This window comes from Salvia splendens, chromosome 7 (assembly GCF_004379255.2).
Source record: "Salvia splendens isolate huo1 chromosome 7, SspV2, whole genome shotgun sequence".
Taxonomy (NCBI): domain Eukaryota; kingdom Viridiplantae; phylum Streptophyta; class Magnoliopsida; order Lamiales; family Lamiaceae; genus Salvia; species Salvia splendens.
The window spans coordinates 11,807,136-11,827,954 of record NC_056038.1 but is presented as its reverse complement, the minus strand read 5'-3'; the positions used below and the strand labels follow the sequence as shown (position 1 = coordinate 11,827,954).

At 40.7% G+C, this 20,819-nt stretch overlaps 3 protein-coding genes across 4 annotated transcripts; 2 read left to right on the top strand and 1 right to left on the bottom strand.

The window, feature by feature from the left end:
* On the top strand, nt 1–4,072 carry LOC121741529 (U2 small nuclear ribonucleoprotein A'-like). Its single transcript, XM_042134321.1, has 8 exons — nt 1–192; nt 322–362; nt 460–589; nt 682–887; nt 2,181–2,351; nt 2,489–2,539; nt 2,650–2,823; nt 3,684–4,072. The coding sequence occupies exons 1-8, from the start codon at nt 111–113 to the stop codon at nt 3,687–3,689; spliced, it is 861 nt and encodes a 286-aa protein (XP_041990255.1). The 5' UTR covers nt 1–110; the 3' UTR covers nt 3,690–4,072.
* Nucleotides 4,073–4,279: 207 nt separating this feature from the next.
* LOC121741528 (protein FRIGIDA-like) lies at nt 4,280–12,554 on the bottom strand. The gene is made up of 3 exons (XM_042134320.1): nt 11,578–12,554; nt 5,543–5,718; nt 4,280–5,432 (listed from the first exon to the last, which is right to left on the bottom strand). The coding sequence occupies exons 1-3, from the start codon at nt 12,488–12,490 to the stop codon at nt 4,548–4,550; spliced, it is 1,974 nt and encodes a 657-aa protein (XP_041990254.1). The 5' UTR covers nt 12,491–12,554; the 3' UTR covers nt 4,280–4,547.
* Nucleotides 12,555–16,547: 3,993 nt separating this feature from the next.
* LOC121742449 (ACT domain-containing protein ACR11-like) lies at nt 16,548–20,470 on the top strand. 2 transcript variants are annotated; one of them, XM_042135584.1, is made up of 10 exons: nt 16,548–16,914; nt 17,547–17,604; nt 17,702–17,827; nt 17,965–18,059; nt 18,449–18,533; nt 18,631–18,735; nt 19,730–19,785; nt 19,909–20,014; nt 20,100–20,168; nt 20,240–20,470. In XM_042135584.1, the coding sequence occupies exons 1-10, from the start codon at nt 16,763–16,765 to the stop codon at nt 20,300–20,302; spliced, it is 915 nt and encodes a 304-aa protein (XP_041991518.1). In that variant the 5' UTR covers nt 16,548–16,762; the 3' UTR covers nt 20,303–20,470. The 2 variants fall into 2 exon arrangements, with proteins under 2 accessions (XP_041991518.1, XP_041991519.1); XM_042135585.1 differs by having other exon boundaries at nt 16,549–16,914; nt 18,631–18,687.
* The last annotated feature ends 349 nt before the right edge of the window (nt 20,471–20,819 follow it).

The window sequence follows — 20,819 nt, the reverse complement described above, 5'->3', positions numbered from 1 at the left end:
ATATACTCTTCTCCTACTGCTTTCAACTGCTGCCCCTCTTCTCTGCACAACACAAATTTGAGAGAGAGGAAAACAAGGTATATTGGTAAGGGAATTAAAGTGGCGAGAAAATGGTGAGATTAACGGCGGATTTGATATGGAAAAGCCCCCATTTCTTCAATGCCGTTCGCGAGCGAGAACTCGATCTCCGAGGTTTCCTTCTTTCAAACCCTACTAATGTTATTTAAAATACAAGTTCCCTGTTTTTGTAATGGGTTGTGTATTTGTGCCTCTAATGAGTTGTGTTTCTCTCTCTCTCTCTCTCTCTATGATCCTGAGCAGGGAACAAAATTGCTGTAATAGAGAACGTTGGTGCTACTGAGGTGAAATTTTCCCCTTTTCTACTTCATTGGGCCATTTCAGCTTTACTTATAGTATTCAATTCCTTTTCTTTTAGTGATGAATGATTTTAATTAACAGGACCAATTCGACACTGTTGATTTATCTGATAATGAGATTGTGAAGCTTGAGAACTTCCCTCTCATGAATCGACTAGGAACCTTGTTATTGAACAATAACCGAATCACTCGCATCAGTCCTAACCTTGGAGGTATAAACACTATTCTAGATTGAAATCTGCTACTTTGGATTTTTATATGCGCAGCCTTTAGCTGTCTAGTTATTGTTTTGGACACTGTGCAGAGTTTTTGCCAAAATTGCACACCTTGGTCCTCACCAACAATAGGTTAACTAACTTGGCTGAGATCGATCCTCTTGCATCACTTCCCAAGCTGCAGTTCCTTAGTTTGCTCGACAACAATATAACGAAAAAACCCAATTACCGTTTGTATGTTATCCACAAGTTGAAGTCATTGCGTGTTCTGGACTTCAAGAAAGTAAAACAAAAGGTTAGTATTCGAAATCTATTAATTCCAGTGTTCTACTGCTGTCTAGATGTTATGGAATGGCACAAAAAAATTGTGTTAATGTGGTAGGAAGTTGCCTTTCTCTTGCAGACATGCTTGTTTATCAATTGATATAAATAAAGCAATAATTTTAACAAGAGTTTCATGCAATCGTATCTTGTAAGTAATTTGGGATGGAATATTTATTTAGTTCTTTACATATAATCGGCTTCATCTGGTTTCCCTTCACCTTTGGGTTTAAAGCTGGATCTTGTGTTTGAAAATGGTTTATTTCTGATGCACATACATTTTTTTGTACTTAAAATTGTCATTCCTATGCTATGCAAACATCAAGGTAAAATAGCATATATACTATGTAATTAACATCTCTATATTCGAGATGCCTTCATAATAACTAGAAATGTTGAGCATCCTCTGCATTGTGTTAATACTAAAATTTGCAGAATATGAAACCTCTAAAATATCGAATATTGACAACTTGAATAGGTTTGTAGAAGCGTTGAGATTCCTCTCTTGCCATGTTACCCACATCTAAAATCAGCTGCTATAAGTAAAACTTTTCCTTTATTTTCTGGCTTGCCTGAGTAATTGTGGTACGAAGAAACTGAAAGTGTGATACTCCAACTTAGGACCTTAAGGAAAGTTGTTTGAATACTACTCCTTGCAAGTTACAAGTGACGAGGGAAGATACATCAGGAAGTGTATGGTTCTCAGACAGGAATATAATATGGATATTATTACTTCTATCCAATTTATGAAGATTATTGAATAGCTGATCCTAGTACTAGAGAAGAAACTTCTCACGGTTAATTTGGATTACATTGTGAATATTCAACATAATTACATATTTCATGACTATACTTGTGAGAAGAATCATATCGTGATCGTGCACCCTTTTATATGCAGAATGTACAATGTGTTGTGTGTTATTATAGTTGATTTAAGCTCTGTTAAAATTGGATTATAGTTAGTCACTAGACTCACTATGTATATTTTACATTGTAGGTTATGATTGTGAGGCTAATGCTGTATGTACATATAAACTTTTTCTCCCCTATTGCATATAGTGCCATTACGGAGTGTATGCATACTTTTTTATGCTAGGATTCCATCCTTTACCCCTGGCTTGATTATATATCATTAATCTGTCTATTTTGGTAATTAACTCGTTTCTTCAAGTGTGCTGTTTCTCTGTTTATTTCAATTTTGCTTCACACTGTATTTAAGTAAATTTTTGGTGTCTAACTTTACTAAATACTGCCACACATCATACAGGAACGTGCTGAAGCCAAAATTTTGTTTTCATCAGAAGAGGCTGAAGAAGAGGTTAAAAGGGAATCTGCAAAGGTTGTACCTACTGAGACTCTTAGTACCCAAGAATCTGCAAGGGAGCAACAAACACCTAAACCAGCTGCACCTACACCAGAACAAATTTTGGCTATTAAGGTATATGAATATTCTTTTTTTTTCTGAGACTTCTGAGTTCTGCCACCACATATCTTCTAGGGTCAACTTGAATTACCATACACTATAAGTGATGGTAACTTTGGAAAATTTACATAATCTCTTTTATCCTTTTGCAGGCTGCCATTGTGAATTCACAAACTCTTGAAGAGGTGGCAAGACTTGAACAGGTAATATGACAGACCTGCATACAAGTAGGATAGAGTAATCAATTTTGAATTGTGAAATACAAACCTCATTCAGAAATTTATCACGAGTTTTGATAATTTCTTGCTTGCAGGCACTAAAATCAGGGCAGCTCCCAGCTGAGTTCAACATCAGTGATGACAATGCACCTAACGGTGAGGCTACTGAACAGGAGGATAATATGATCACAGAAGAAAAAGAAACAGATAATGAACTTAAAGAAAGTGAGTCTAAAGAAAAGAAAGATGATACATCAGCAATGGAAGAGGTATATACATGTTTTCATTTGTATAGCTTGTGTTCTTTTTGGTTCAGCCGCACTCATGCTGTTGCACAGTTAGATTTTGATAAACTTAGTTCACTTTCTAGTAGGATATATGGCAGATCATATAGGTGCGATGAGTTTCACTACAAATATATAATACTCCCTCCTGTCCTAAAAAATAGACAACATTTAAAACGACACGAGTTTTAATGCATAATTGGTAAAGTAAGAGAGAGATAGAAAGAAAAAGTGATTAGAGTATTGTTAATGGAGAATGAGACCTACCTCATTAGAGAGAAAAAATTTCCTTAAATAGAATTGATCTATTTTTAAGGAACATCTCAAAATGGCGAATGTGGTCTATTTTTAAGGGACGGAGGGAGTATTGTTTTAAGATTGGACAAAATAAATCAAATAAAAGAAAAAAAATTAAGCATTTCATACGGAGTTGAGTGGTGTAGTAGGCGTCAGTTTGTCCTCTTTTTAGAAGGATAAAATATGCATTGTACTTGTGAGGCTTCATTCCTAGTAGAATTCTCTGCATAAAAAAATGTTGACAATTGACATAATAGATAGAACTCAGAAGTCCCATCTTTACATAATTTGAGCATTACTAATCTTAAGTATGTGAAAATGTAGTCATCTAGTTTCTGGCTGACAATAAAAATTAAAAGAACATAAGAATGTTGGGTGTTTCTTTTCCTTTTTCCTGTTTTTTTCCAAGCACAACATATATATGTTGACGAAGATAATGAGCTTTTTATATTTGGTTAGTAGTGTTGTGCGACTTGTGTCCATTAATTTTGATCAGATCTTTCGACATATGAATCTTACAGATTGTATATATGCATTTTTTGTTCCAGGAATAGGTTTGTTCCATGTGACTATGCAGTTGCATAATATTCATCGTGTATCCTCATGAACCGGTGGACTATGCCCACCTCGTGTTGCAAAATTGTTTTGTTTTCTCCCATGAAGATTTCAGAGTAATGATGAATAGGCAAGGGGAATTTACTTGTTAACAGCGTAGTATTTGAGAGACATGGTTTGCTGTGTGCAATTCAGTTGTCAGAAAACATGAATTTCAGCAGTGGCCGACGGAACTTGAGGAAAAACGTTTTCCTTTTCTTCGTTATCACGTATTAGGTTGTTCAGACAAAATCTCTTTTTTTTGTTTGTTTTTTAATCAAATGTTTAACTAGCTGTGTTCTGAGGAGAAATCCAACTATCAATTTCAATGGTTTTGTGATCACTGAAAATTGGTCACCTGTGTTCCTGATTTCTTTCACGAAACTTTTATCAAGCAGTTTCATATGTCAAAGTTTGTAGATGATTTAACTGTTAGAAAATGTAGTTTATAAATGATAGGAACCTCTTGCGTCTTGTGTAAAATTGCAAGTTTATCGTCGAATGTACTATCAAATTGTCTCATGCAAAAGTGAACAAACGGAAATATTCATTGACAGGTGTATGAAAATTCTCAAAATTCATTGATAAAAACTCAATGCAACTTAACAAATCAATACCTTGTTGTTTTCTAACCAGAAAAGGCAAGTTTTCGTTCCAATGTTTTCACATTTCAATTTTAGGAAAACTTCAACTTCACACCTATTTCTTCCTGGAGGCCAGGGTTATAACTTATAATACCTAGAAAGTATTCAGCTTTAGAAATTATGGAAGTCTAAATCTACAGTGTAATAGCAACATATCAACACGAGTATTCTAGGTTAAGCTTGGTATAAATATGATGAAAGATGAGGCGGAACAACACTAGAACCGGCAGTACCACTCCGAGGATCATTGCTCGGGTACAGTTCACCCTCTGCTATAGAATCAGCAAAGTGATATAGATCAGAAGTGGAACCCCGAATTCCATAACCTACTGATGAGGTAGTGTTCCCCGGCAAGCCCTCAACGGACGATGGCGCTCTGTACTGATATAGATCAGATGTGGAACCCTGAATTCCATGACTTACTGATGAGAGAGTGTTCCCTGGTAAGCCCTCAACAGATGATGACGCTCTGTACAAGGAAGTGAGCCCTATAGGCGGGGGTTGACTAGCATATCTTTCATTTATGGACGACTCCCTTTGCCATGAATAGGGATGAGTGACACGGTTTATAAGCTGCCCTGCTGCATCAACCAAAACTGGCTCCTGAAGAGCATATGTCGGAAGCATGCCACCATGGCTCGTAGCTCCAACTCCAGACGAGATCATACCTTCTGGTACTAGCCCTGCACCAGGTCCTCCGTATATTACAGCTGGAGCAGCATAGCTATTGACACGGTATTGACCGTTACCCGACAAACTTCTTCTGCTATCGACATGAACAGTAGCCTTCTGCTGTTGTGCACCATGGTTAACATGGCGCACACGTTTTGCATCTTGGAATTTTGGCCTTGTTGATGTCTCAGTTTCACTTGATTTTCTTTTCTGAGATGCTTTGTCTACTACTAATTTCCTATCAAAGTCAGTGATGTTTTTTTGTAGAATCACAATTTTTTCATTGATTTGCCATCCAGGAAGAAGCTTTGCAGCATCAATGTTGTGCCTTTCCAAACATCTCCTTATAGATTTCAGAATATCCAATTGCTTCTTATTTGCTTCATTCTGCATGAAGAATAAAACACCATCATAAAAAAAGTTCATTGAATTTTGGGAAAAGAGGAAGTAGTTTACGGATGACATGACCTATTTCACAATAGCAGATTATCACTTACAAGTGTAGCCGGTGAACCTTGTGATCCCTTTTTTGACATTTTCCAAGTTTTTTTAGCTTCTCGTAGAAATGAAATTAAAATTGTGTGTGGATTAAACCTCTCCTCAAGGCCAAAGGTATAGACAATATCAACAGCATCTACTTCCATTTTTTTCTTCATCATTTCCTCTACCATCTCTGCAGATGTTGGCATCCATGGTGAGATTATAAAATCAATAATTTTTAAAAGTGCTCACTTTTAAACTAAAAATAGCAATGATGATTTTCCATGCATACTACTCTGGTTATGGAAAGGCCTTGCAATCATGATAAAGAGATATTAAGCTGTAAAAGCATGCCAGATTAAATTTAATAATCCCTAATAGAGTAGTCTTCTTGGCATTCTTAGCTAAAATGAGTCGTTTTGCACCATCAGTAACTATATATGTTCTTGTTGTGACAGAATAGAGCAATTGTGTAATCGAGACAAAGATACACGTGGTTCACCAACGTTGTGTAGGCTACGTCCACGGGCAGGAAACGGAGAACATATTGTATTCAGATTGTTTTCGATTTCCAGAGTTATGTGCCCTACTTCTATATAAATAGGCACATAGACGACGGGCTAGGCCAAATATAACAATTAGGCATAAAACAAAAACATAGCATAGCGTCGGGCCGGGGGCGCCCCAGTTTGGCTAGCGGCAAACTATACAAATTCAAGGCATACTAACAATTCTATATGAACCAAGCATATGAATTCAGAAAAGGCTGACAACTTATTAGAGATTAAGAAGAGTTTTAAAAGATTTGAAGACAGATAGTGCCACTACAAGCAACAATCCATAAACTTAGCATCACAAAAGTGGCTTTGTCCACTGTACATGGTTATTAGCTTTTTACCCATTCACCTAAAAGATTATTCACAACATAAAATGGCAGTTAGTTCAGGATGAATTCATCAGGAAGGGCTGAAAACTGATCATAATAAAATACCTGTAAGTTCCAGAACTTCGAACAAATTCTGCAAAACTTAGAAATCCTAACTAAAAATTTGACGCAATCACTGACTTTGAATTTCATATGATTTTGATACGGCAGGGGCGTGGAGGGTCTACCGCCGAGGAAATCGGGGGGTGGTTTGGCCAGCAGAGAAGAGTGAGGAAGCAGGCGAGAAGAATAAGGAAACAAGCGCGGCAGACACGGCCTGCGGAGGAAAATAAGGAAGAAATCAAAGGAAACGGGAAGCGGCTAGTTGTTAAGTTTGTTCCTATTTTAGTGTGATTCAATTATTCCCTGTTATGTCCATAGTCTATAAATATGGAGACTCTAGTCAGATTAATTATCGAGGAGTGATCATTTGTATTGGACGACGGATTGTCGTAGGCCTCCGTAGTGAGGATTGTCTTTCGGTTCTTGAATTCTATCAATAAAGTCCGCAAATTTCCCTACAAACAATATTGTGAGTGTGCGTGCGTGTGGAGAGTACAATCAAAGGGGTACAACTCGTGCCCAGCTCAATCGTGCTGCCTTTACTCCGCTAACAGATTTTGCTACCCAATTTATTATTGGCTCCACACGGCGTGCGGCTGGAATCTGCAAAGGGGTCACAGTGACAATGGCAAATGAGGACTTCACCATATCTTGCTATGTATTTCCCCTTCGCAACATCGACATCATCTTGGGAGTGTCATGGCTCGCCTCCCTGGGTACGTCATGGTTAATTGGCAACATTCCTCGATGGATTTCTCCATCCACGGCAGACCCGTGGCCCTCAAGGGGAATCCATCCCTCATGCGGCGGGCCTGCTCCACCGGGGACCCGACCCTAGCGACCGAAGCCGTGGACCAGTTACAGCAGCTGATCAGGCAATACCCCGCAATCACAGAATCCGCAACCGACCTACCGCCCCGCCGCCAGACAGACCACAGGATACCGCTTCTACCAGGTACGGAGCCCGTCTCCGTTCGTCCATATCGTTACAATCATCTACAGAAGGACGAAATGGAAAAGCTCGTCGCGGAAATGCTGGAGTCAGGCGTGATCCAGCCCAGCACAAGTCCATTTTCCAGCCCGGTACTCCTCGTTCGCAAGAAGGATGGCTCGTGGAGATTTTGCGTGGACTACCGGGAGTTGAACAAAAGGACGGTCCCGGATAAGTACCCCATTCCGGTGATACAGGAGCTGTTGGATGAGCTACATGGGGCTCGATGGTTCAGCAAGATCGATTTAAAGGCGGGGTACCACCAAATCCGGGTGGCGACCGAGGACGTCCCCAAAACCGCATTCCGAACCCACTCCGGCCATTACGAGTTCTTGGTAATGCCGTTCGGCCTCACCAACGCCCCGGCAACCTTCCAGAGCCTCATGAATGATATTTTCAGACCGGCATTGCGGAAGTACGTCTTGGTTTTTTTCGACGATATCCTCGTCTACAGTACCTCGTGGCCCGACCATCTGCACCACCTACACTTGGTTTTCACGGCACTGCAGGCTCACTCCCTCGTGGTGAACGCAAAGAAGTGCCTCCTGGGCCGAGACAGCGTCGAATGCTTAGGCCACATCGTATCCCTCGAGGGCGTAAAGATGGACCCGGCCAAGATCTCAGCAGTCCTCCGCTGGCCCACCCCATCCTCGTTGAAGGGCGTGCGCGGGTTCCTTGGCCTAACCGGGTATTACCGCCGTTTCATCCGGGACTACGGCAAAATTGCAGCGCCCCTCACGGATCTACTGAAAAAACCGCAGTCCGCGACCCCGAAGCGACCATGGGCATGGCCACCGGCGGCAGCCTCGGCATTTGAGGCACTCAAGACGGCTCTGACGTTAGCCCCCCTCCTCAAAATGCCAGACTTTTCCAAGGATTTCGTGATCGAATGCGATGCCTCCGGCCGTGGCCTCGGAGCGGTTCTCATGCAAGATCGACAACCGATTGCTTACTTCAGCAAGACCCTGGCCGGCCGCTGGTTAGCCAAGTCCGCGTACGAGAAGGAGCTTATGGCTCTCGTCCTCGCCATTCATCATTGGCGGCCTTACTTGCTAGGCCGCAGGTTTGTGGTCCACACCGACCAACGCAGCTTGCGGCAACTCCTAGCCCACCCTTTGGCGACCCCGGCACAACAAAATTGGGCGGCGAAGCTGCTGGGCTACGACTTCACAATTGTCTATAAGGAGGGACGGTTGAACAGGGCGGCCGATGCCCTCTCCCGACGAGACGACGAGCCATTGGAACTCTCGGTCCTGTCCCGTCCAGCGTGGCCGGAGTGGTCAACCGTCCAGAGCGACTTAGCCACGGATCCCGCGCTCCGAGGCATCAGAACGGCCCTGGAGGCGGGCCAGCCAGCCGCCCGGCACTACGAGCTGTTGCACGGCACCCTGTTCTACAAAGGGCGGATCGTCGTCCCTCCCCACTCGCCATGGGTACCCAGGCTCCTCGCCGAGTTCCACGTGACCCCAGCAGGGGGGCATTCGGGGGCATACCGTACCTATCGCCGCCTAGCCTCCAACGTCTATTGGCCAGGCATGATGAAGAGCGTCTCCCAGTTCGTCGCGGCATGTGCGACGTGCCAGAGGCACAAGTCCGACACGAGATCGCCGGCGGGCTTGCTGCAGCCACTTCCGATTCCAGCTCGGGTTTGGGAAGATATAAGCATGGATTTCATCTCGGGGTTACCTCGAGCCGGAGGGTTCGATTGCATCTTCGTCGTCGTCGACCGCCTGTCCAAGTATGGGCACTTCATCGGATTGCGACACCCCTTCACAGCCAGACAGGTAGCAGAGCTGTTTACCAATGAGGTTGTTCGCCTCCACGGCATACCCCGGTCCATCGTATCCGATCGCGACCCCATATTCTTGAGCTCATTCTGGAAGGAGCTTTTCCGCGCCACGGGAACTAAACTAAAGATGAGCTCCGCGTATCACCCGGAAACAGACGGCCAAACCGAGGTACTTAACAGATGTTTGCAAACGTACTTACGTTGTTTCTCGTCGGACCGGCCGAAGCAATGGAATAAATGGCTTGCTTGGGCGGAGTACTGCTACAACACCAGCGTTCACTCCGCCTCGGGGATGACGCCATTCGAAGTGGTCTACGGGCGACCCCCCCCCTACCTTGCACTCGTTCATTCCCGGGGAGATTCGAGCGCAGGCAGTAGTCGACACCCTTCGCTCCCGCGACGAAGTGCTGGAATTATTACGTCATCACCTCCGGCGAGCACAGGACCGAATGACTGCCTCAGCCAACAAGAAGCGGCGGGATGTGGAGTTTGCCGCCGGGGATATGGTCTATGTCCGGTTCCGACCACACCGGCAGTCCACTCTGTTCTCCTCCCGCAACAGGAAGATGGCGCCTCGTTTCTTCGGGCCGTTTCGAATAGAGTCCCACATCGGGGCAACAGCTTATCGCCTCCAGCTGCCCGAATCGACACGCATACACCTCGTGTTCCATGTGTCGCTGCTCAAACGGGCCGTAGGGGACGCCGCGGCAGAGGCTAATCTGCCCGAAGGCCTAGGCGGTAATGACCCCCCTTTTCTGCCGGAAAAGGTGCTGGACACCCGAACCGACCACCGGGAAGGTGAGGACCACAGCCAAGTCCTCATCAAGTGGCAAGGGATGAACGATGATGACTCCACATGGATGGACGTGGCGGACGTACAAGGCCAATTCCCCTTCTTCAGCCTTGCGGACAAGGCTGTTTCGACGGGTGGGGCAGTTGATACGGCAGGGGCGTGGAGGGTCTACCGCCGAGGAAATCGGGGGGTGGTTTGGCCAGCAGAGAAGAGTGAGGAAGCAGGCGAGAAGAATAAGGAAACAAGCGCAGCAGACACGGCCTGCGGAGGAAAATAAGGAAGAAATCAAAGGAAACGGGAAGCGGCTAGTTGTTAAGTTTGTTCCTATTTTAGTGTGATTCAATTATTCCCTGTTATGTCCATAGTCTATAAATATGGAGACTCTAGTCAGATTAATTATCGAGGAGTGATCATTTGTATTGGACGACGGATTGTCGTAGGCCTCCGTAGTGAGGATTGTCTTTCGGTTCTTGAATTCTATCAATAAAGTCCGCAAATTTCCCTACAAACAATATTGTGAGTGTGCGTGCGTGTGGAGAGTACAATCAAAGGGGTACAACTCGTGCCCAGCTCAATCGTGCTGCCTTTACTCCGCTAACAGATTTTGCTACCCAATTTATTATTGGCTGCTGACTATGAGGCAGCCCATTCTAAAGTTACCAAAACATTTTTGTTGTTGTTTTCAGCGAAACTGCACATGAGCTGAAATTGGTTTGAATCAGGGAAAAGTTTGGTCAGAATTCAGTCTCGTTAGCAAAATCAGATTAAATTAAAAGTGAAATAATTATGGGGTAGTTTATTAACTTGGTGAGTTAGTGTGCAAAATGTGATTAAAGTTCAATACTAATTTACAAGCTATTATACCATATTTTTCGTAAACCACTAGGAGCATCTTTTGCAAGTAATTTTCTCGCTTTCAAAGTCATGAGTAAATTCAGTTTACATGAGACAATGTTGGGAAAATAAATTGAATTTGCATTTGTGAGTCAAAGTTACAAGTTACATGAATGGATTTACGAGATTCATGAATTTCCGACCATAACTCTAAGCATCGTTGTGTCGCAAGTTTCCCTTCACCATTCTTGCTTAACTTCAATCCAATAGTGCAAGGAGTTGATAAAGGAATTGAGTTCTCCAGAGATATTATTGTAACATACTTTTCTCAAGAGATAAAGATTCCTAAAAGCCAATTGTTGAACATAACTCTAGAAATTGATGCAGCTTACCCAAACATGGAGAAACTTAATTCCTATAAGACTCAACTAAACAAAATCTCTTGAAAAGCACAAGGCAAAAAGACATACTCCTATGAGACTCAATTGTCTTATTCTAACTCATCTTGCATATAGATCATAAAGTGCCACTAGGGCTCAAAACATGACCATCTCAAATTTGATGAGAATGGTAACCTTACCAAGGACTTAGCACCCTAAAATACCACATACATATCAAACTGCACATGCTCTAAATTCATAAAGTGAGAAATTATACCTGAAATTTTACTCATAAGCATATGAGACTTCTGCAATACACTAACAATCTCCTTGGCGTTCCCCGCAATCACCAAATCCCGCATATCCTCAACCTGAAACATAGCCGGTACCCCAAAACAAGCAACAAACAGCAAAAGTCCGCGTGCATCGATCTGGTTAGCCTTGGCCAAACCCCCTTCAATCACTAACCTCTTCCGCCACGCCAAGGCTGCAACATTCGCCTCCTCCTCCACTGCCTTGTCAATGTCCAAGATCCCACAATCGGTTTCACTCGAAACATCCAATCCTCTCATCAATAAGAAGCATTCCAACACCAAAATCGACGCCTCACGAGCAGGGATCATCGGGGAGTCCCTAGCAAAGGCCTTGCTCCCCTGCAAAAAGAATTTACCCAAACATTCCAAAACCAGTTTCCAAGGGTTTGGAGCCAGCCTCAGCGCCTTTGGCACTTGTTCCTGCAGCATTGGGAGATTAGACAAATGAGAGACCAAATATTTCCGCACGCCCCGGCTGCACATTGCTTTGCAGAAGCCCTCGAGCTCCGATTTCGAGGGAATTTTATCGTCCTGTTGTTTCTCCACGGTTGTATTTGCTAGAGCTTCGGGTCTCTGCGGGGGTGAGTGAGAAATTGGAGGGTATTCTGGCGGAAGCAACGCCAAGGTGGCGGCTTTGATGGATTGGAGGTGGCTGTGGAGGTCGTCGTAGCATTGAAGGAAGCCCGACATCGCGTCGGAGAAGTCTTTCAGTTGGGTAATTGAATTTAGGAAGGGCGGCAGAAGGTTTTTTAGGTTTGGAGAGTGAGGAGGGGCGTCAGAGAGCATATTGGCCTGCGGTGAGAGGTTTTCTAATGCAGGGACGGCGTAGGTGGTGGCCTCCGCCATGGCGGGTGGCGGTGTAACGGTGGCGATCATTGGGATGCAGAGAAGAACTGATCGCACCAGAATTACCAAATCCCTAAAATTATTGTTAGACTAAAATTACCAAGGCCGTTTTTGGCATAAACATATGATGATTTTGACTGAATTTTGTCTAAAATTTAATGGTCAATGCAACTAAGTGTATTTTGACTGAATTAAGTTACTAATTAGTTTTATTAATCGTCGTCTCTCTCTTCTCTCACTTTATAAATTCTGAATTAAAAAAATAGTTCCACTTCTCTCACTTCATAAATTCTAAATCGTCATCGTTTCTCTTTCGCACCCTGCACATTTCGAAAAAAATCAAACATCCAAATCGAACCCTAGTTCTCACTGACGAAGCCGGCGAACGAACGAACCCTAGTTCTCCATAAGCTGCTTTGTGGGGACTAAGCTTGTTGGTGAGTTAGACAAGTTGAGACAAGTACTTAGTTGTTTAAGTAAATGTTTAAGACTGATATGATATATTTTCTATATAGATGGGACCTTCACAACACGGTTGCATTATTCCGGTGTGATGAATAAAAGTTGTGGAAAGTAGTATGTGGATGGAAGAGATGTGTAAGACATCAATGCAATATATTTTTTGTCAATTTTAAAATTGGTGTTATCAAATACTAGGTATGCAAGCAAGTTTGTACCACTTCTTCGTGAATAAATGTTTGATTTGGAGCATATCAATTTCATATAATCACTTGTTTCATCAAAAACAATGCAAACAGAATATACAAGGAGTTGAATTCCATATTTGATTAACCATTGCGAACTTTATTTCATTATTTCAACTTGAATAAACAAACAAACATTACGAAACAAAGTCCATATACATCATTACACTACCTAATTTCTCCATGGCCCAATTGTTCTCCTTGATTGATTACAAATCAAACCAAAACCATCCCCTTCGGTCTCGGCCACTTACAACGATGAAGTCACAACGTCGTCTTCGTCGATTGGCTCACACCACTTGAACAAACGACACTCTTTTCTCTCATAAACAGAGTATAGCTTCCCGGCCCCTTGTAGGTTTCCCATGGCTGTTGACGATTCAGAGTAAAGCCACTTTGTTGTAAGAGCATCCACAATGGATGCCCGATCTGGCGCTCGATCGCCCTAGATCAGGCTCGGGCGTCCTCGGGCTTCCATTGCGGGCGCCCATTGCAGGGACGTGCCCGAGCCCGATCTCGCCCATTTTGTAATTTTTTATTTTTATTTTTTTATTCTTTATTAAACCAATATAAATACCCTTAACCCTAAATCACTTTACACACACTTTACACACAATACTCTCTACTCTACTCTCTTTCTCTTCTTCTTTATGAATTTAGTAATTTAATTTAGTAATGTAGGTTTTTTTAGCTAAGTGTGTTGTAGTTTTTTTTTAATTAAGTAATGTAGTTGTTTTTAAAAATTTGTGGTGTTTAATATAATATATTTTGGTATTGGGGTGTGATCCGTTGCTAACTTTTCTTAAGTTGCTAACTTGCTAACTCATCAACGTTGTGTATTAAAAATGTCAACACGATGATATTGAAATGTCAACATAAACTTAAGGTGATATTTTAATACATTGTATTGACATTGATATTTAAATGTCAACACAGTTTATTAAAATGTCAACACAAATATGTGTTGACATTTTACTGTGATTGTGTTGACATTTTTAATACACTACATTGATGAGTTAGCAAGTTAGCAATTTAAGAAAAGTTAGCATTTTAACGCACCCCTTTTGGTATTTTAGTAATTAAAAACAAAAATAATAAATAGTAATATTAAAAATTAAATGCAAATTGAGTTTAATAGATAGGGTGAACACTAGGGCGAAACCATTGCAGAAAGAAGGGGCATGCTGATATATGACAACCACTAGGGCGCCAACTGGGCATCCATTATGGATGCTCTAATGATAAAAAACGTACCTAAATCGGAGGTCACGTCCGCCACCGCTCTCATCGGAGCCTCTGGTGTAGTTCGATCGCTCAATAGTAGGTGAAGTAGGGTTATTGCACAAAATTAGGGTTCTTAAGAGTATTTGAAACGAGAAAGAAGAATGCGAGAAATAAATGAGAAAGAAGAAGGATGAAAACCCACTATTTCAATATTCAAAGACGTTCTTTTCTTTTTAATTTATTTTTTGATATACCAATTATATTAATTTTGAAAAATAGTAAATATTCTAATCTAAACCCCCTAATCCAGTCAAATACATTTAACTGACGTTGGCTGTCCATTTTTGACGGTGCCGTCCAAAATTTGTCTATGTGCCTATAAAAACGACATTATATGTATGTGAGTAGACCTAGTGGTAGAATGATTATGTCCAAATACCAAATGACTCGAGTTCGAGTCCACTATAATGCGAACACTTCACATCTAACCAACACATACCCTTGTAATATTGTGCGATTGATGTAGACAATTGAGGCATACAAAGGTCACCATAAGAGCATCCACTATAGGAGTAAATGGGGCGGACAAAAATTTGGGGCTATTGTGGGGCTGTCTATAGTGAAGCAAACGTCCGCCCCATGGCGGACAAGAAAAATGGGGCTATTGTGGGGCGGTAGAGGCATCGCCTCCTACGGGGCGATCGCGGGGCGATGGTGGGGGCCGCGGGGCGAAATGGGGCGATGTGTGGGGCGGTCTATAGTGGGGCGACGGGCTATGGAAGTCCGCCCCACTTTGATTTCTTTTTTTTTTTAATTATTTCAAAAATTACATCCATAAATACCACTCCTCCACTTCTCATTATTTGCACGCCGAAGAGGAGGAAGCGGCGCGAGCGGCGGAACGCAATGCGGAAGTGGCGGAGGGCGCGATCCCTCGTGCGATTAGTCGTCGGCGGACCATCCCACGAGACCATACCGGAGCGCACCAACGTCTAATGGCTGACTACTTTGTGGATAACCCACGGTATCCACCTGAGATTTTTCGCCGCCGATTCAGAATGTCGCAACCCCTTTTCAACCATATAGCGACGAAATTGGCGGAACGTTACCGGTGCTTCACCCTTCGGAGTGATTGCACTGGCCGGATCGGGTTGTCGACGCTATTATAATTGGGGCTATAAAATTTAATTACTTATTATAATTGAATTAAAATAAAAATAAAAATTGGTTATAAAATTTTGGGGCTATTGGAAGTGTCCGCCTATAGTGAGGCAGTGGAGGAAAAAATTGGGGCTATGGACAAAAAAGTGGGGCTGTGGACAAAAAAAGGGGGCGGAGCTATTGAAAGCATCCGCCTATAGTGGATGCTCTAAACACTTTGCCGATGACATGTAGGTTGATCGACATGATGGATGAGATGACCCATGACTTGGGGCTAAATAAGTTGGCAAAATACTTAGAGATACACACATGGTATCTAGAAGCCACCACAAACACATTGCCGGCAGCTTTCCGATTTCTTGACATGTGTGACGAATCATGATGTGAGGCTGAACAAATCGTCAAAATATTTAAAGATACACCCATGGTATCTAAGTGGTAACATCCCTATAGCAAATAACTCTATGTTTACATTTTAATAAACTAACTTACATAGAAAAGTTTCCTCATTGAAATTATTGTAGAATAAAATTATTTAAAAAATTAAATATAAATCTTAAAATTTAAAATAAATATAGTGGTTTAATATTTTGGAAAATAACAAACTCCACCAACGATAAGAAAAGTAGCGTAAGTTAAATTAGACACGTGGGCTGGTATGGTATCATTCTCTTGACTTGGATTCACACTTGTACTAAAAAAATGTACATGAATTTTGTCCTTTAAAAAAATCTGAACCAATCATAGTGATTGATGAACTAGGAAGTTGAAGTGAGAATGGCGAAGATTTCAAAATAAAAAGAAAAATCTAATCAATTCATTCACCTATCTATCTCTCTTAGATTTTTCCCCATCCCAGCTGGATATATTCATTTTATGAGGCCAAGCCTTTCAGCCAGAAAAGAAACGGAAAGAATTAATAATACTATTTGCAATATTAAAAAATTAAAAAGAAATTGAAGTATCACGTTGACAAAAAACGACTCTTTATTAAGGACAGGTTGAGTGTTGGCTTCATGAGTAATGGCGGATACTCCTAGAACTCCTATAGTAGCCACAACTACAAATTATTCACCTAATTTCTTCCATCCCCAGAAATATATCTTCGATAACCAAGATTGAATAGAGTTAAGATTCAATCAAGATTGAATCTTTTCTTTTGCTGCTTAATTTGGCGGGGACAACACATACCTTTTGCTACTCAGTGTATAAAATGGCTGTGGCTATGGCTTCTAGTTGCAGTAAATTTGGGCTCTACGGCAATTTGTGGGAAATGGAGAAGCTATCTAATTCGAGGGCATCTCCATTTTTCTGCTCTTTCGGGTTGGATCAACTTCAGTTGTCATGCATTAATCCCAAGAAAAGGTATCTCCTTTTTTCTTTCTTTTTCATGTGTTTTTCATAAGTATGATTTTTTTGTGTGCTTGACTTGACTGATGTTTGTTTCCAGATGGTGAAAATTTGAAATATTAGAATTAACACCCTTAGAAGGATTTGAGTTTGCTGATCTTAAATGAAATTGGTTTGACTATCTCTAATTATTGGGCTTTCTTCTACCTGCTGAAACCAATGAGCTTATATTTTGTATTGCTTTTAAGTGGTGTTTCTCTTGTGAACTAATCTGATTTGTGCTTGATCATGCACAGTTCATCCTTATAGAAATGGTGGCTATGAAATTTAGAAATAGTAGTTGATGATGGATTTTTTTGCCCTTTGAAATGATTTCGAACAGTGATTTGTTGGTTTATTAGAATCGTGCCCTTTAATCCTCTAAAAGGCCTTGTAAGAGAGCAGGGTGAAGGATTTTGACCAAGTGAATGTGGGAGGGATAGAAATGGTAGCTTCAACTTAGTTTGTGTAGTTTTATGTTATGCAGCGTACATGTTCGCTTGTTCTGTTTGAAAGAGAATGCTGGCTAAACTGTTTGTTAGGTATTTTAGTTTGAGTATACAATGCTCGACTGTATATGTTATTTTGCACTTGTGGTTTTGTGTCAGCCTATCGTCTTCCATGACTACATTTATACCAAAAGCATCACCATCTACTGCTGTGGAGGTATTGAATGTTAACCGGTGCTGTTATACTCAGTTCAAATCAGTTTCGTACTTGTTTATACGAAAATGTTTATTTATGGTTGGAATTGAGTGAACAGGGTGGAAGTTCTCAGGAGACGGATGTAGTTCCTACCCCGATTGTAATAATAGATCAAGATTCTGACGAAGATGCTACTATTGTTGAAATCACCTTTGGGGATCGTCTTGGAGCTCTCCTCGATACAGTATGACACGTGCACTTAATTTATTCGTATATTGGAAAACTGAAAACATTCTATACTGTCATTCGAGATTAAATGCAGTGACGTTTATAGAAAATCCGTGACCATTTATTGATTTCTGGTAACTATATACATCTCAGATGAATGCACTCACGAGTCTTGGATTGAATGTTGTCAAGGCTGATGTATACCTAGATACTTCCGGAAAGCACAACAAGTTTGCTATTACTAAAGCGTAAGTCGTACATAAATTCCCTTTTCCTTTTCCAAGTAGTAGTTGCTATTCTAGGGTAAATAAATAAGATATTAAGACCATTGAAAATGACAGTCAATCTTTGGAGGCATAAGTGAATTAATTTTGCGTATTTTGGGTCTTTTGATGATAACTGGACAGAAAAATTACATGGCGTCATATTTGTCGATTTCTATTTTTAAGCGGTTGTTTGTGTCTCATCTGAAGCACTATGGTTTGTGATCTAATATTCTTGTGGATCATTCTGCATATTTTTTAGACAAATAACTAATTACTAGTACTATTTGAGACAAATAACTAATTACTAGTACTATTTGTTTTAACCTTCAAACACTTATTCTGTAATTTGTATTTTATTGCATTGATTTCAGTTCGACTGGAAGAAAAGTTGATGATCCGGAGCTGCTTGAGGCAATCCGTTTGACAATTATCAACAACCTGCTTGAGTATCACCCGGTATTACTCGGTCAATAATTCTTGGACATGAAATTTTCTACAAGTCACCTCCTTCTGCAACTATATCTTTTGTTAAATATCTTGAGCTAATTTCCAGGAGTCGAGTGTTCAGTTGGCAATGGGGGCTGCATTTGGTATCACCCCACCGGAAACTGTATTGACTCTCTCTCTCTCTCTCATGCATGCATGCATCATTAAGGAGGTGTGTAATAGAGTGAAGGAATCTCTAATCTTAACATCTAAACACCAGATTTAGCCTAGATTACATACATATGGAAAACTATCGTAGTACTACTGCTGTTCTTTTAATAATGGAATTCGCCATTCTTCGAATGGCTAGACACCGCTGTTCTTTTCAATATGTACTCCTATATATGGTTATCCAATTTATATTGGTAAGTTCAATTTATGTTATATGTAAATATTCTTTGACATGTAACTGTTAACTGTTAATTATTAAGTATCATAAAGCTAAAACTATATACCTTCATGTATTAATAGAACTATATATTTAGGGTTATCAAGCTTTTTGTGAGTTACCCAGAGCTCAATTTGATAAAAGATTCTGTGTGCTCATCTAGTGAGACTTGATAAAACAAAATAACCAATCTAAGGTTGGTGTTATTCCGCTAGTTAGCTCATGAGTTAACTCATAAAATGCAGATATGGTTGAGAAGAAAATCATAAGTTTTAGTGTATTATACAGTTTACTTTTTGATAATATGCAATGTACCTTTCCACTGAAATGATAAATGTTTTGTAGCAGTTTGCATACTTGCATTCATAAAGCTTGTGTGAGAAATCATATCATTTTCATAAATTTCCATAAAAACATCATTTTTTAATTTTCATATTCCCTTGATGTGCAGTGATCGTATAGATGCAAAAGAAGATGTTGCACAATGCTAACGTTAGCTTATTTACTGCTGACCATTATACTCTTAGGGAGTGTTTAATTTAACGATAATAGATTTGAAAATATTTAAGTTTAAGTAGTTGAAGGGTTCAAACCTATTCAATCTATTTAAGTAGGTGGTGGCTTTAGCTGGTAAAGTAATTTTATTTATTTAAGTTAGTGCCCTACCAAATATAACATGGATTAAACAAGTAGGCTGAATCAATACACTTTACTTTTCAATGTGTTACTAAATCCCTATCCATTATGTACTCGTTCTTTGCGAACGCATTAAATGCAGGTCGATCAGGATATTGCAACGCATATCCATGTCTACGATGATGGTCCTGAGCAAAGGTAAAACACGTAGCAACCTCCCAATTAGCTCTCTCTACTCTCACATGTTGCCATTGCTCAATCATTTAGAACAATAACATGTTAGAAGTTGGAACCTTGAAATACCACTACACATTCTTGCAGCTTGCTCTGTGTAGAAACAGCTGATCATCCTGGATTGCTGGTGGATCTTGTAAAGACCATCACTGATATAAATATCACTGTCAAATCTGGAGAGTTCGATACTGAGGTAACAAGGCTGTCGTACAGACTATTTGATATGGGTTATTCTAGATCTGAGCATTGGAATTAAATGTGACTTATTTCCGTTGTAGGGCTTGCTGGCCAAGGCGAAATTTCATGTAAGCAACAGTGGGAAAGCCCTTATTAAGCCTCTTCAGCAGGTATGTTAGCATAGAAGTGGGATTTTGATTGTGATATGATGCGTCGTATTGATCCCAAAAAGTCGGGGCAGGTTCTTGCAAACAGTCTGCGATATTACTTGAGGAGACCGAGCACAAAGGAAGCGAGTTTTTGATAGATTGAAGAAAGAGATGCATATGGTTTCTTGTATACTTATTGACTGTGGCTACCATTGTAAACGCAATTGGTTGTAACTTGTACTGGGAAATCAATTCACCATCACCATGGGAGGAGCTTTTAGACATATTCAATCATTCATGCAAATAAAATTGTCATTTGTAAATCACTCTTCGCCCTTCGGTTCTGTAACACCCGTAAAAAAAAAAGAAAAAAAAATCAAATAAATCTAATTAAATCTTTTCCTAGTTGACTTGGTCAAATATATTTCTCTAAACCATATCACCAAACGATTTCCCCATATCTATACTCCCTAAAATCTCTCCAACCACCAAATCCATCAATATCTATCAGTTTTGTCTATATATATCCAATCAATCCCACGATCTTTCTACACATAAATTCAATACCAAGAAAAACCAGGAACTAAAATTTAGAGAAAGAACCGAGTTGGAGAAGAGAGTTTTCTGCCGCCTAAGAAGGTAATCACCGATCAATTCCCAGCCTTGATTTCC